Source organism: Perognathus longimembris, chromosome 1, assembly GCF_023159225.1.
Source record: "Perognathus longimembris pacificus isolate PPM17 chromosome 1, ASM2315922v1, whole genome shotgun sequence".
Classification (NCBI taxonomy): Eukaryota; Metazoa; Chordata; class Mammalia; order Rodentia; family Heteromyidae; genus Perognathus; species Perognathus longimembris.
This window is the reverse complement of record NC_063161.1, coordinates 7,456,963-7,471,159: the sequence shown is the minus strand read 5'-3', so window position 1 is coordinate 7,471,159 and position 14,197 is coordinate 7,456,963. Positions and strand designations below refer to the sequence as shown.

Below are 14,197 nucleotides of genomic sequence, written 5' to 3'. Positions count from 1 at the left end.
CCCATGCTGTCTGGATAGGGCTGTATCCTGGGAGACCCATCCTCCTCCAGGGAGTCCCTTCTGTACCACAGTGGTGGTGGCAGCCATTGGAGAGGAGGGAGATGGGATTCCTGAGCTGAGGAGTGCTGAGAGATACGTGCTGATCGGCAGGGACGAGGGAGCTCTGTGGGACCCCAAAGGGGACCCGAGGGGGTTTCCTAGCGCAAGGCTGTGGAAGCGGGAAAGGGAAGCTCCCTGCGTTCCTAGCCCACTGCACTTGGCCCCAGGTAACCCCGGCCCAGGGGGGCGGGGGGGGGAAAGCTTCCGTTACCACGGCAACCGCCAGGCCCAGAGCGGTCCCCAGAGTGCCGCTAAGGACGCTGGGAAGAATCCTGCCCTCCCCAACATGGCGGAAGCCACGGGGCGGAGGGCGGGGCTCAGTGCCGTCAGCCCGCCCAGACCTTTCTTTTGTTTCGTTATTTTCCCACATTAGCGTCCACTTCCACCCCTACGGGCTCTGGCTCCCGGTTCCGAGAGTCCAGGAACACGGAAGGAAGCAATATCCGAGGGGCTCGGAGCCGCCACCCGGGGGAGGAAGGCGGGACTTCCGCTCCCCGCCGGAAGTGACGAGACAGTCGCGGCGGCCGCCAGGTGGAACGGCAGGTGGGCTCAGGTGCCAGCCTGGCCTGGGCCCGGTTGTGAGACCGACGCTTCTGGTGAGCGACAGGAGCAACTCTCGAGGGCCTGGAGACCCGTGGGGCGGGCTCTGGGGTCGGAGCTCATCGCCCTGGCCGGGAGTGCCCCCGTATATCTAGTAAGAGCCCCGCCGGCCCTCCCGCCGATGGCCCTCCGGAGTGGGGAGGGAAGCGGGGAGGGGGGTGGGGGGGGGGGATGTCCCCGACCCTGGGCCCCAGTCGGGCGGCGCGGCCCGGGCGCTCGGGGGGTCCCTCACCCCGTGCCTTTCTCTCTTCTGGCCCCCAGTTCCCCATCCCCTTGGCGAACTGGGCGGTTGGCCAGCCCATCCCAACTCTCGGAACCATGTTTGCAGACTTGGATTATGACATCGAGGAGGATAAACTGTGAGTATTTAGTTCCCCCCACCCCCCCCACAAGACTGTCAAGTTCAGCAGGCCCAGGTCCCTCATGTCCTTGGGTTTCCCAGTTGTGAAAACCCTTGCTTCAGCCTGTAATCCTAGCTACTCAGGAGATCTGAGGATTGTGGTTCAAAGCCAGCCTGGGCAGGGAACTCCCTGAGACTGTCATCTCCAGTGAATCACCAAGAAGCTGGAAGTGGAGCTGTGGCTCAAGTGATAGAGCGCTAGCTTTGAGCAAGAAAGCTCAGAGATAGCACCTAAGCCCTGAGTTCAAGTCACACCCACATATCACACCCCTTGCCCCTTGGGAGGATGAGGTTGTACTGAGGTAGAAGTGGATCTGCCCTTGCAGGGCTCACAGATGGCTCCCATCCCACGTGACTGAGGGACAGCGCAGATGGAACAGTACCTCTGTCCAGGAGCCAGCTCCTGGAGGTAGCATTTGAGCCTGGTTTTGAAAGATGAAGGCACTCATATCTCCCTCTCTACCATGGATTATTAGTAGGACAGGTTTTCAAGAACTTAATTTGTTTGCCCATTAGGAAATAATCCCTGAACAACTAGGTGTCTCATACTTTATTAGTCCTATAGGTCACTAACCGATGATTTTTTTTTTTTTTTTTTTTGGCCAGTCCTGGGCCTTGGACTCAGGGCCTGAGCACTGTCCCTGGCTTCTTCCCGCTCAAGGCTAGCACTCTGCCACTTGAGCCACAGCGCCGCTTCTGGCCGTTTTCTGCATATGTGGTGCTGGGGAATCGAACCTAGGGCCTCGTGTATCCGAGGCAGGCACTCTTGCCACTAGGCTATATCCCCAGCCCGCTAACCGATGATTTTTGAATGAGCGAATAACTTACGAGTCTTTACAACAGCACATAAATAAATGCTAAATCATAGCCAAGTGTGAGGTAATTGAGTAGAGCCATTGAAAGATAGCAGGAGGATAGTTGGGTAACGGGAAAACTTCCCAGAGGAAGATAGAATGTGACTCCCCTGAATCCCATGGCCAATGCATGACTCCCAAAACTGGGCTCCAGTACAGATTGCTCTGCAACTTTGGTGTTTGGAGGGCCCACCTCTGCAGTCACTCTTCCTCTGGGAACTGAGCCCCACTTGCCTTTCTCTCCAGCGGAATCCCGACCGTGCCTGGGAAAGTGACTCTGCAGAAGGATGCCCAGAACCTGATTGGTATCAGCATCGGGGGAGGGGCGCAGTACTGTCCCTGCCTCTACATTGTCCAGGTACTGGGTACCTTGGGTGTGGGCTAGGGTCTGGATTGAGTGACTCAGCTCCCTGCTTGGGTAGGACAGAAGCTGTTTCATTTCTTCACTCTGCAAAAGTGGGCTGCTTCTCCTCTGACCTCAGCATACCCTCTGACTACCAGAGCGATCTGTTTTTCTCTGCAGCTTTAGCTTGATCTGATCTTTGCCTTCTTGGCATACACCAACCTCTCAGCCATTTCAGCCATCTGCTTGTTACTTGTTCTGCATCTGGCTGCTCCACCAGATACTTGGCATGGTGAGGGCAGGCTGCATTCTGTCTTTTCACTGTAATTAGTGCCAGCTCCCAGGTACAGTGCCTGCCATGTACAGAATGTTGAAAAAAAGCCTGTAAAGAGCCAGTGCATCACACCTGTAATTCTAGCTACTTAGAAGGCTAAGATTTGAGGATCCAGGTTCAAAGACAGCCCACGTAGACAAATCCAAGCGCCTATCTCCAATTAAACATCAAAAAGCTAGAAGTGCAGGTGTGACTCAAATGTTAAGAGTGCCAGCCTTGAGCAGAAACACCTAGTGCGAGTGGAAGTCTCTTGAGTTCAAACTGCCAATCTTGGGTGCTTCTCGGGAGTGAGAAGACAGTGAAGTACAAATATCCTGAGTTCGAATGCCAGCTGACCCGTGTCCTAGCAAGTTCCTTATGCTCTTTGGGCTCCAGCCTCCTGAGTTAGGATTTGAAGAAGCGAGCTAATCCTCTTTGGTTTCTTGTGGAAAGGCAGTGAGATGACCGGCCACCATGCTGGGCACAGAACGCACCGCGCGAGTTCCCAGGTGCCCTGGGGTGGCGGTGACTGACTCCGGTCCCGGCCTCGGAAGCTGCTCTTCCCGTGTGCGGTCAGCCCTGGCCCAGGTCTGTGGTTGGACTCAGCGGGGCCTCTTCACCAGGCTGCTGCTCAACCACCGTTGGCCTCGCTGCAGCCTTGGATCCTGGGCTTGCCTATGTCCCAGTGCCGCCTCTGCAAGTGCTGTGGCTTCCTCCGCCCCGGAGGCTTTGGGAGGGTCTTCCCCAGGCCCAGACTCCTAGCCACGAGGACAATCTTTGTTTAGTAGAAAACGGGTTTGTTTCGTTGATATGTAACAACTCAGGAGCAACGCAAGGCCCCGCCTTCTCCTCTCACCTCTGCAGCTGCTTCTTTAGCCATGGCTTCCACTCTTCTTAGAATGCAGACTCTGTCCTTTTTTTTTTTTTTTTTTTTCCTGTGCTGGTGCTTGAACTCAGAACCTATGCTCTGACTGGGCTTCTTTGCTGGCACTCTACCACTTGAGCCACAGTTTCACTTTCACCTTTTTTGCTGGTCAGTTGGCAGTAAGAGTCTCATGCACTTTCCTGGCCAGCTTTCAAAGGTCCGTCTTCAGATCTTAGCTTCCTGAGTAGCTAAGATTACAGATGTGAGCCACACACCTGGCCTGTCATTAAAAAAATTGGGGTGGGGGTTGGGGGGGTTATGGGGCTTGAATTCAGGGCCCAGGCTCTCCCCGTGAGCTCTTTGACTCAAGGCTAGCGCTCTACCACTTTGAGCCACAGACCACTTCTTGTTTTCTGATGGCCAATTGGAGATAGGAATCTCACAGACTTTCCTGCCCAGGCAGGCTTTAAACTGCCATCCTTAGATCTCAGCCTCCTGAGTAGCTAGGATTACAGGTGTGGGTCATCGGCAGTTTAGACCAGGTGGTCTAAACTTTTTTTTTAATTACAAGATTTTAAGAATTTTGCATTTCCCTAATAACTAGTAATATTAAGCTTCTCAGAGTTGGCCATTTGTATATCCTCTTTGGAGAACTGTTTTTTATTCAAATCTTTTTTTTTTTTTTTTGCCAGGCCTGGGGCTTGAATTCAGGGCCTGTCTCTGAGACGCTCAAGGCTAGCACTCTACCCACTTGAGCCACAGTGCCACATGTGGCTTTTTCTGTTTATGTGGTACTAAGGAATCGAACCCAGGGCTTCCTGCATGCTAGGCCAGCACTCTACCACTCAGCCATATTCAAATCTTTTGAGTATTTTTAAATTGTGTTGTTTGGGTTTTGCTTTTTGCAGATGAGCTTTCTTTATATGTTCTCAATATTTTAATTTTTTATGACAATACGCGATTTGCAAATATCCCCTCCCATCCTGTGGGTTGTCTTTTTACCCTGCTTATGGTTCATCTGGATGCACATATTTAAGGCTTTTTAAAAAATGAGTCCAACTGTCTGTTTTCCTTGTGGCTCTGGTGCGTACCTGCTGTGTTCCCAGAGGCTCTCCCTGGCAGAGCTCCTGCCCTGTGTTCTCCCGTAGGGGTGCGTTACAGATGTGAGAGTTCACCTCTGTGTGTGGTGTCAGAGTGCGGTCAGCTTTGTCCCTCCCATGTGGACATCAGCTTTCCAACACTGAATGTCCAGAAGTCTGTCCCCTCCCCATTGAATGTCCCGGGCACCCTTCTGAAATAGCAGCTGACCATATACACAAGGGTTTGGGGTTTTTTGTTTGTTTATTTGTTTTGGCCAGTCCTGGGGTTTGGACTCAGGGCCTGAGCACTGTCCCTGGCTTCTTTTGCTCAAGGCTAGCACTCTGCCACTTGAGCCACAGCGCCGCTTCTGGCCTTTTCTATATATGTGTTGGGGAATCGAACCCAGGGCTTCATGCATGCTAGGCCAGCACTCTACCACTAAGCCACATTCCCAGCCCACAGGGTTTCTTTTTTTTTTTTTTTTTTTTTTTTTTTGGCCAGTCCTGGGCCTTGGACTCAGGGCCTGAGCACTGTCCCTGGCTTCTTCCCGCTCAAGGCTAGCACTCTGCCACTTGAGCCACAGCGCCGCTTCTGGCCGTTTTCTGTATATGTGGTGCTGGGGAATCGAACCTAGGGCCTCGTGTATCCGAGGCAGGCACTCTTGCCACTAGGCTATATCCCCAGCCCTTCTTTTTTTAATGCTTATTAAATTTTTATTCATGGGAGAGCTATACATAAGTAAATGCTATTTTCACTGTATTATTTTGACATAGTTCTATGTACAAAGCTGTATGTACATCCTTAGAAAAATAAGAAATGGAGGATCTATTAAATTCTGTTTGAAAATCGTCATTTTACTTTTTAATTGGCATTATATCAGTTGCACGGTTGTTTCATGGGGACATGTCCACGTGTGTGGATGACCTCTGCACCGTTGTGCATAGTGCTTGGTGAGGGTAGTTCTGGACCTCCTCACTAGCTCATTGGTCTCTGCATCTGTCCTGGTGTACCATACTGTTTTGATCGCTGTAGCTTTGTAGGAAGGTTTGAGATCAGGGTGTGTGAGTTCCCACATTTCATTTGCAAGATTACTTTGGCTGTTGAAAGGTCTTGAGATTCCATATGAGTTTTAGGCTCTAGATACTTCTGGGTTTGGACTTGTATTTTATATGTTTCTGTGTCTGGGAAGTGTCGTCGGGAATTTGGCAGTGCTGCGAGAGTGTTGTGAGATGCACCTGTGGCCTTGCTCCTGCGGGCTTCTTTTGGGGCCCGGTTGTGTGACCGGATGTCTGTCTGTCCCCGTGCGGGGAGGTGGGCCGCCTCGCCCGCGTGCTGCTCACGCATCTGGTCCTTGACGGACGCGCACGCCCACAGCCCGGGAGCGCAGGTCCTGCCGAGGGGGTCACCCTGAGGAAAGGGCTCACCGAGACCCTGGGGCCCTTGCTCAGGGCAGCTCAGGGCTGTTCTTTGAGGACCAAAGTGAGAGCTGGCTTGTTTTTTTTTAAGTGTGTTGGGGTACTGAGGCAGCCCGGAGCATCATTGTTGGAAAAACTTGAGGAAATCACACGGAGGCCGCCTGGGTGCGGCGTGCCCGACGGTAGTGCCGGCTCCTCAGGAACCGAGGCTGGAGGACTGAGGTCCAAGGCCAGCCCAGACAAAAGCCTGAGACCCCATCTGACAAACCAAAAGCCAAAGGACTGGGGCATGGCTCAGGAGGCAGAGCACCTGCCTCGTAAGCCCAAGGGACAGAGTGCAGTCCCCACTAGGGCCAAAGAGAAACGACGAGGCGTCGGAGGACCGGCTGCCCGTGTGGGTGCGTGAGTGAGGGCGAGGGCTGCGGGGCGTGCTGCCAGCTAGGTGAGGAAAGGTTCGTGAGTTGGGATTTCTCTTTGTGTTGGCTCATTCATTTCTCTTTTATTATTATTTTTTTTTGCCAGTCCTGGGCCTTGAACTCAGGGCCTGAGCACTGTCCCTGGCTTCTTTTTTGCTCAAAGCTAGCACTCTGCCACCTGAGCCACAGCGCCTCCTCTGGCCGTTTTCTGTATATGCAGTGCAGAGGAATCGAACCCAGGGCTTCATGTACACGAGGCGAGCTCTCTTCCACTAGGCCACATCCCCAGCCCTGGCTCGCTCGTTTCTGCCTGCAGTTTCCCCCTTGCCCTGGCTGGCGTTACCCGAAGCCAGCGGGCAGCGGGAGGTGGCCAGGCTGGGCAGTGGGAGGGGCCTCAGCTGTCTCCGCCCCCCTCCTGCTCGCCGTAGGTATTCGACAACACGCCGGCAGCCCTGGATGGCACGGTGGCCGCGGGGGACGAGATCACTGGTGTCAACGGCAGGTCGATCAAAGGGAAGACCAAGGTGGAGGTGGCGAAGATGATCCAGGAGGTGAAGGTGAGGGGGGGGGCTGCACAGGGCCCCCCGTGGCTCCTCCCCCCTTTTCAGTCAACCTGAATCACGCTGGGGGGGGGGAGACTTGTGCTGGGCCTGTGGGAGAGGGGGGTGTGCCCAGGGAGGCCCAGGGAGCCGGCGCCCCGCCACGGAGACCTCCATGGTCACGAGCCGGTGGGCTGGAAGGACGCCAGCCGGGCTTGGAGCGGGAGGGCGGGCACACCCCTTCCCACCCCAGCCGGCGTCGCATGCCTCCTGCCCCCTGCTCCCCGCCCCCCCCCAGCCGCCCCCAAGACCTCGCCACAGCATCCCCTGCACCAGGCAGCCTCCCGGCAGCTGGATGAAGCCTGCACCAGATGGCCATTTCCAGTATGGCCGGGAGCCCTAGGCCAGGGCGGGGCACTTCCACCCGTCTGTTCCCCTGGGGACTCCCTGTTCAGAGCCTATCTTGGTTTGGATGGGTTCAGTTCCAGGCTCAAGGACCTTAAGGAGTGCTAAGGGCCAGAGTGACCATGTCCTTTGGTTGGGAAGGTGACCTCCCAGGCTGGGGGGCGGGGGGCTCCTGTAGTTGGGGTGGTGGTCTCTTGTGATCAGGGGCCTGGCCTACCCTGGTCAGGGAAGCCGCCCCTCAGCTCCCTTGACCAGTCCTGAGACATTGTTCCTTGGTGCCTTGTGTTGCTGGATTGGGCTTCTGGGGGGCCCCCTGCCCCAGGGTGCAGGAAGTGCTCACCAGGGAGGGCCCCGGGGTCCAGGAGACGCGATCGCAAGCACCTGCGCTGCCCCTGCAGGGCGAGGTGACCATCCACTACAACAAGCTGCAGGCCGACCCCAAGCAGGGCATGTCCCTGGACATCGGTAAGCCGGGCCGCAACAGGAGAGCCAGGAAGGGGGGCTGGGGTGTTCCTTCCCCCACCGCTCCCCGCTGTGCCCCCTTCCCTCCCTCCCCAGCCACCATTTCTGCCTCCTTGCTGCCCTAGAGCCACCACCGTAGGCCAGCTCAGGGCTCGCCCCAGCCCAGAGCAGCCCAGTGCCGGCCTGCGTCTGTGTCCACCCACGCCTTTCCTGCTGCCGCCTCCTGCCTCCTGTGCCCGGGAGACCCGGGCTGTGCCCGGGACCTTAGGCTTGGCACAGGGCACGCTTGCTCATGGGTGCCCCCTGTTGGAGGACCAGGCCTTGCTCTGTGGGACCTCTGAGACAGTGGGCTGGACTTGGTGACCCATCCCGTAATCCCAGTACTTGGGAGACTGAAGCAAGACAATCATGAGTTTGAGGCCAGCCGGAACCACGTAATAAGACAGTCTGAAAAGAGAGACTAGGAACAGGACGGTGGCTTTCAGATCCTCTGGCGTGACAGAGGGGCCCGAGGGCCAGGGAGCTTGGCGGCCCTCTGGCAAGCACATGGTCCCCTCAAGTCCGCCCCCCTTAAGAGCCTGGCCAGCTGAAGGCCGTTGCCCTGGAACCCTCAGCTGCCCGTCCACGCTCCCTCCAAGCTCTAGGCTGTCCGTGCAGTGACCGAGTCAAGGCCCAAGGCCGCTAGCCCGGGCCAACTTCCTCCTTCCCTCCCTGCCCCTTGCCTAGGTCACCCGCAGAGGAAGGAAGGCCCTGGCTGGCTGGCTGGGCCGTCAGCCATTTCTGAGCCTGAGCAGGGCTGGGCTCTGGGTGATGGCTTTTGCCAGGCCCCGGGGCTGAGCACGGCAGGTTCCCTTTCAGCATGCCCACCCCCTGCAGTGCCTCAGGACCCCCTCCCCCCCACTTCATACCAAACCCAGTGGAGCCCTGGGAACCGGCCCCGAACCCACTTGGGACCTTTCCCTCCCGGCCCCAGTGCTGAAGAAGGTCAAGCACCGGCTGGTGGAGAACATGAGTTCAGGGACGGCGGACGCCCTGGGCCTGAGCAGAGCCATCCTCTGCAACGGTGAGTCCCCTCCGCCCTCCCGCCCGGGCCTAGGGGCCCCGCAGGCCTGGCCTGGCGGTCACCTGCAGTCGCCGGGCTCCCCCAGAGCCAGGGCCCGCCCCGCCCGCTCCTCCCCCGCCCCCCCCCCTGCGCCGCCCCCCTCCGCTCCGTCCTCGTCCTGGAGGTGGCGCCGCCGCCCCGGGTGCCCGCCGCCGAGGGCGGGCGCACTCACACTCGCCCAGACGCACGTGCGCGCGCCGTCTCCCCGGGGGAGGCCAACCGAGCGGAGCACGGGGCCCGCGCCCGCCTCCCCGAGCCCGGGCTTATAAATAGCATCGCCGCGCCCGCCCGCACGCAGAGGGAGCTATAAATACCTCCGTAAATTGCCGGCCCGGCCGGGCGGGCGGGCGGGCGCGCGGCCTCACTGGCTGGGGGGCGGGGGCGGGGCCGCAGTGCGCTCCGAACGGGGCCGGCCGGCGGCGCCTGCTATTTCCGTCCCCCCGGTGTCTACGAATCCTGCTACTGTAGCTGCCATGCACGGAGACGGAATTGGAACCGGCGGTTGTGTTTTTCTCGCCGCCCCCCCCCATCCTTGCAATCGCACCAGCCGTAAATAGAGTTTCTAAAACCGAAGCTGTCACGATGTCCCGTGACCCAGCGAAAAACAAGGCCCGCGCGGCGCTTCGGCGGCCGGGCTCGAGGGAGCCAGGCCGTGGAGGCCGCAGGGCCGCCCCCCGAAGCTGCCCCCGGCGCCCCCTCCTTCCCTCTCCCCCGCCCTGCCCTGCCCAGGCGAGGCCCCGGGCGTCTGCCCCACGCTCTCCTCCCGTGCTGGTCACCGCCGAGCCCCCGCCTGGCATCCCGCCCCCGGGGCCCCCAAGGACAGGGCTCTGGACCACCGTGGTGGGCGCCCGGCAGGGGCTCAGCAAACCCCTATGAAGCAGTGCTGAGACGAGCACCCCCCCACCTGCTGCGCACCCCCCGTGCCAGCCCCGTCCATCGGGCCCCCGGGTCGTCCCTCCTGGCCTTGGGGGAGGCCTCCAGTGTGCCGGGGCGCCCCAGCCGGGAGGGTCCAGCACCCCCTGCCACCGCCTCAGATCCTGGAGGCTGCTGCTCCCTTCCCCGGCCCTGACCTCCTCTCCCGCTGTCCCGTCCCCCCCCCACCCCCACCCCCTGCAGACGGGCTTGTGAAGAGGCTAGAGGAGCTGGAGAGGACGGCAGAGCTGTACAGAGGTGGGCGGTGAGCCGGCGATGCCCCGGGATCCCCACCCACCCCACGAGGGCGGGGCTGTGGGAAGCCACTGTGGAGCCCGGGGTGGGGAGGGGTGGGTGTGCCCTGCCCTTCCTCCCTCTCTCACTGGTGTCTCCCGCAGGGATGACGGAGCACACCAAGAACCTCCTGCGGGCATTTTACGAGCTGTCCCAGACACACCGGGGTAATGGCACCCCAAACCCGCCACGTGCCCCAGGCCAGTTGCACCCCTGTCCAGCCCACGCCCTGCACGGTGGCGGGCTCTTCCTGGCACTTGGCACCCCTGTCCGCTCCTCCCGTACCCCTGTCTGGGCCCAAGGCCAGACCGAAAGTGGCCACCCTTTTTGTTTATTTGTTTTGTTTTTTTTGCCAGTCCTGGGCCTTGGACTCAGGGCCTGAGCACTGTCCCTGGCTTCTTCCCGCTCAAGGCTAGCACTCTGCCACGTGAGCCACAGCGCCACTTGTGGCCATTTTCTATATATGTGGTGCTGGGGAATCGAACCCAGAGCTTCATGTATATGAGGCAAGCGCTCTACCACTAGGCCATATCCCCAGCCCTGGCCACCCTTTCTGTAAGGGGCAGTGTGTCCTGGGACAGCGGCCTCCCCCTGCTGGCCAGCTGGGGAACGGGGCAGCTCCGGGATGAGGGCGTGGCCTCCTCTGTCCACCTAGGGCCAGGTGTCCCTTTGGCTAGAGACCCCATGGGGACCTGCCTTCCAGCCTGTCAGGCCCCCACAAACCCCTGGCTTCTCCATTAGGGGGTCAAGTAGGGACAGCCTTCAAGGCAAACTTGTCATGCAGCCTTTGGGGACGTGTTCTCTGTGATTGGGGTGCGGGAGCCCCAGCCAGCCGCCAGCGAGGCTTTTGTGAAGTTTGCTGACGCCCATCGAAGCATCGAGAAGTTTGGCATTCGGCTGCTGAAAACCATCAAGCCGGTGGGTCCAGTTGAGCGCGTGTCCAGCTTGCGGGGGGGGGGGGGGGGACGAGCGGTGTGCAGACCCGTCCTGTGCCGGAGGCCTGGCGAGGGTGTCGGTCCCGGCTTGGTCACCCACCGTAAGCCCCCGCACCTCCCGGGCCACAGGGCCGCCGGCCCCGCGCCGTCACGGAGGCACCGCCGGCCAGTGTGTGCCTTTGGCCGACGGCCCCCGCGTGTCCGTGACGCCTGAGCGTCCCCCCCACCCCCTCCCAGATGCTGACAGACCTGAACACGTACCTCAACAAAGCCATCCCGGACACGCGCCTCACCATCAAGAAGTACCTCGACGTGAAGTTTGAGTACCTGGTGAGCGAGCGGGCCGCAGGTGGCCGGGCGGGGCCCACGGCGGCGCCGTCCCCGTGCGCTGTGCCCTCCGGGGGCCTCGCGCCCCCCACGCACCCCGAGGCTCCAGAGCACCCCTTGGGGGCTGAATTGCCCTGGTCCACCCGCCGGGCCCTCCCCAGGCCTCCCTAAGCCCTCAAGCTCTGCCCTCCGGATGGGCCCGGAGGCTCCGCCCCTGACCGCCCGGCCCCCTCCGCCCCGCAGTCCTACTGCCTGAAGGTGAAGGAGATGGACGACGAGGAATACAGCTGCATCGTGAGTCCCGCGGGGGCCGGGGGCCCGGCCGGGCAGGGGAGACTCTGGGGGAGATCCCAGGACCTTCTCTAGCTGCTGGCTTCAGTCAGGCTAGCTGGGGGGGAGGGGAGGGGTTGGTCGGCTGGGGCCTGGCCGGACTCTGTTCCTGTAGTTTTGGGGTCCACTCTACGACCCCCAGCCCCTCTGAGCTACCAGTGCTGGCTAGCTCCCCCCAAGGCCCCGCCAGTCTGCAAGGCTCCTGCAGGGAGAAGCTGTCCCCCGTCACCCTTCCTGAGCTTGTCCTTTCTGCTGTCAGGATTACTTTATGACCGCTGCTCGTTATCGGATGTGACAAGGGCTTAGGGTTTGGTTTTGTTTTTGCCGGTTCTGGGGCTTGAACTCTGGGCCTGGGCACCGTCCCTGGGTTCTTCAGCTCAAGGCTAGCTAGCATTCTACCACTTCAACCACAAGCGCCACTTCCAGTCTTATGATAGTTCGCTAGAGATGAGTCTCAGGGACTTTCCTGCCCGGGCTGGCTTTGAACCGCGATCCTCAGGTCTCAGCCTCCTGAGTAGCTAGGATGACAGGCGGGAGTCACTGGCGCCCAGCAGGGGCTTCGGTTTTTGTTGCCAGTTTTCCTCCCTGCAAAGCTCCTGCTCCCCACTTGTAACTGTCAGCGACACGGAGCAGGAAGGGTCCACGGTGGCGGGCGCAGTGTGGTGCCCTGGGCGCTGGGCCGGGACCGCATCTGCCCCACCCCATCTGCCCTGAGGTAGGCCTGTTCTGCCCCAGGCCCTCGGGGAGCCCCTGTACCGCGTGAGCACCGGCAACTACGAGTACCGCCTGATCCTGCGCTGCCGCCAGGAGGCGCGCGCGCGCTTCTCCCAGATGCGCAAGGACGTGCTGGAGAAGATGGAGCTGCTGGACCAGAAGCACGGTGAGGGCTGGGGGGAGGGCTCCCCCACTCCCGCCCGCGACAGCCCCTCCCGTGCCAGAGACCGGCAAACAGCCCCGGGGGAGGTAAAGACCCCCCAGGGCCCCAGGGCGAGGCAGGGGCAGGAGCCCGTCCACTTCCCGTGTCCCACGCCGATGGCCCCCTGGGCTCCTCGAACCCGGGGCTCTGAGGTCGCCGGTGGGGCGGCCAGGGAGGTGGGAGTGGGGGTCCTGCGGCCACCTGAGCGGCCCCGTCCCCCGCCCCAGTCCAGGACATCGTGTTCCAGCTGCAGCGCTTCGTGTCCACCATGTCCAAGTACTACAACGACTGCTACGCGGTGCTGCGGGACGCCGACGTCTTCCCCATCGAGGTGGACCTGGCGCACACCACGCTGGCCTACGGCCCCCAGCAGGGCGAGTTCACCGACGGCGAGGACGAGGAGGAGGAGGACGCGGCCCAGGCCCCCGAGCAGCCCCGGGAGGCCCGCGGGGCCGCAGGGCCCGTGGACCAGGGCGGAAGCTGGTGCGACTCCTGAGCGCCCCGCGGGGCCGGGACGGGCCGCGCCAGGCTCCCGGCCGCGGGGCCGGGCCGGGCAGGGCGGCATAAAGGCCTGCGGGCTCGGCTGGGGCGCCCGCCTCCCGGCTCCTCTGTCCTCGCACAGCCGATCCGGGCTCCTGCCCGGGAAAAGCACCGGGGCCCGGGCCTGGGCCCCCGACGCCGGCCCTCTCCCTTCCCACGCCCCCGGCCAGGGGACGAGCCGCCCCCGCCCCGGCCCCGCCTCGGGCAGGAAGAGGGGCGGGGCTGGCGGCGCCACCCCTGCGCGCCCCTCCCTCCCGGCTGCGGGGGCTGGGGCGGCGGCCGGGCCGGGCGGGGGCCCGCGTCCCGCGCACACCTCAAAGGCCTTTATTTATTTTGTAACCGGGCTCAGCCCCTCATGGACGGGGCTGGGCGCCGGGCCTCTACCGAATAAACTGGAACCTGGACAGCCCGGCTCTTGGCGGCGGCCTCGGCCCCTCGCCCCCTCCCCGAGCTGGGGAGGGTGGGGCGCCCCGGGGAGCGGCGCTGCGGAGACGCACGCAGCGGGACAGGGCGGGGTCTGAACTCGGAACCCAGAGCTTTGTCACCCCGCGGTGTCCCGTCGGGAGCCCCCGGGGTGTGGGAGACGGCGCCCTCGGCCGCACGCGGGGCCTTGTGCTGGGCTCGGGGCGGGTGGGAAGTGCGGGCCTTCCCGCCTACAGTGCAGCCGTAGGCATGCGGTTCTGGGCAAGATCTTGGGGGGGAAGGGGGGGCAGGCGAGGGCCTGGCAGCCCCTGGAGGACAGGCGCCCTTGGATGGCGACCGGGTCTCGCGCGTGCGGGCGGCACAGGCGGCAGCGTTGCTGTCTGGGTCCCTCTTCCCACCCACCCCTGCCCCAAGCCCCCTCGCCCCGGGGCGGGGGCGGGGGGGGGAGGCCGAAGCCCGAGGAGGCAGGAGCAACGTCTTTCAGCTGAGCTTTATGGCCTGGGGTTCCTGCGGGTCCGTCTGGGGGGGGGGAGCCTGGGGGGGAGGGCAGCCGGGGGCGGGGGGAGCCCGCAGATGTCCGGGAAGGCCGCGTGGCCCTGAGGGGGCGCCATCTTCCCGAGCCCGGGC

The 14,197-nt window shown here is 61.7% G+C and overlaps 1 protein-coding gene across 4 annotated transcripts; it reads left to right on the top strand.

The window, feature by feature from the left end:
* Positions 1-483: 483 nt before the first annotated feature.
* Positions 484-13,551, top strand: Pick1 (protein interacting with PRKCA 1). 4 transcript variants are annotated; one of them, XM_048355555.1, is made up of 13 exons: positions 484-795; positions 956-1,058; positions 2,200-2,311; positions 6,814-6,942; positions 7,728-7,794; positions 8,765-8,854; positions 10,010-10,063; positions 10,204-10,266; positions 10,884-11,017; positions 11,272-11,364; positions 11,605-11,655; positions 12,427-12,571; positions 12,840-13,551. In XM_048355555.1, the coding sequence occupies exons 2-13, from the start codon at positions 1,018-1,020 to the stop codon at positions 13,172-13,174; spliced, it is 1,314 nt and encodes a 437-aa protein (XP_048211512.1). In that variant the 5' UTR covers positions 484-795; positions 956-1,017; the 3' UTR covers positions 13,175-13,551. The 4 variants fall into 4 exon arrangements, with proteins under 4 accessions (XP_048211512.1, XP_048211529.1, XP_048211520.1 ...); XM_048355572.1 differs by having other exon boundaries at positions 485-695; positions 961-1,058; XM_048355563.1 differs by having other exon boundaries at positions 485-793; positions 961-1,058.
* The last annotated feature ends 646 nt before the right edge of the window (positions 13,552-14,197 follow it).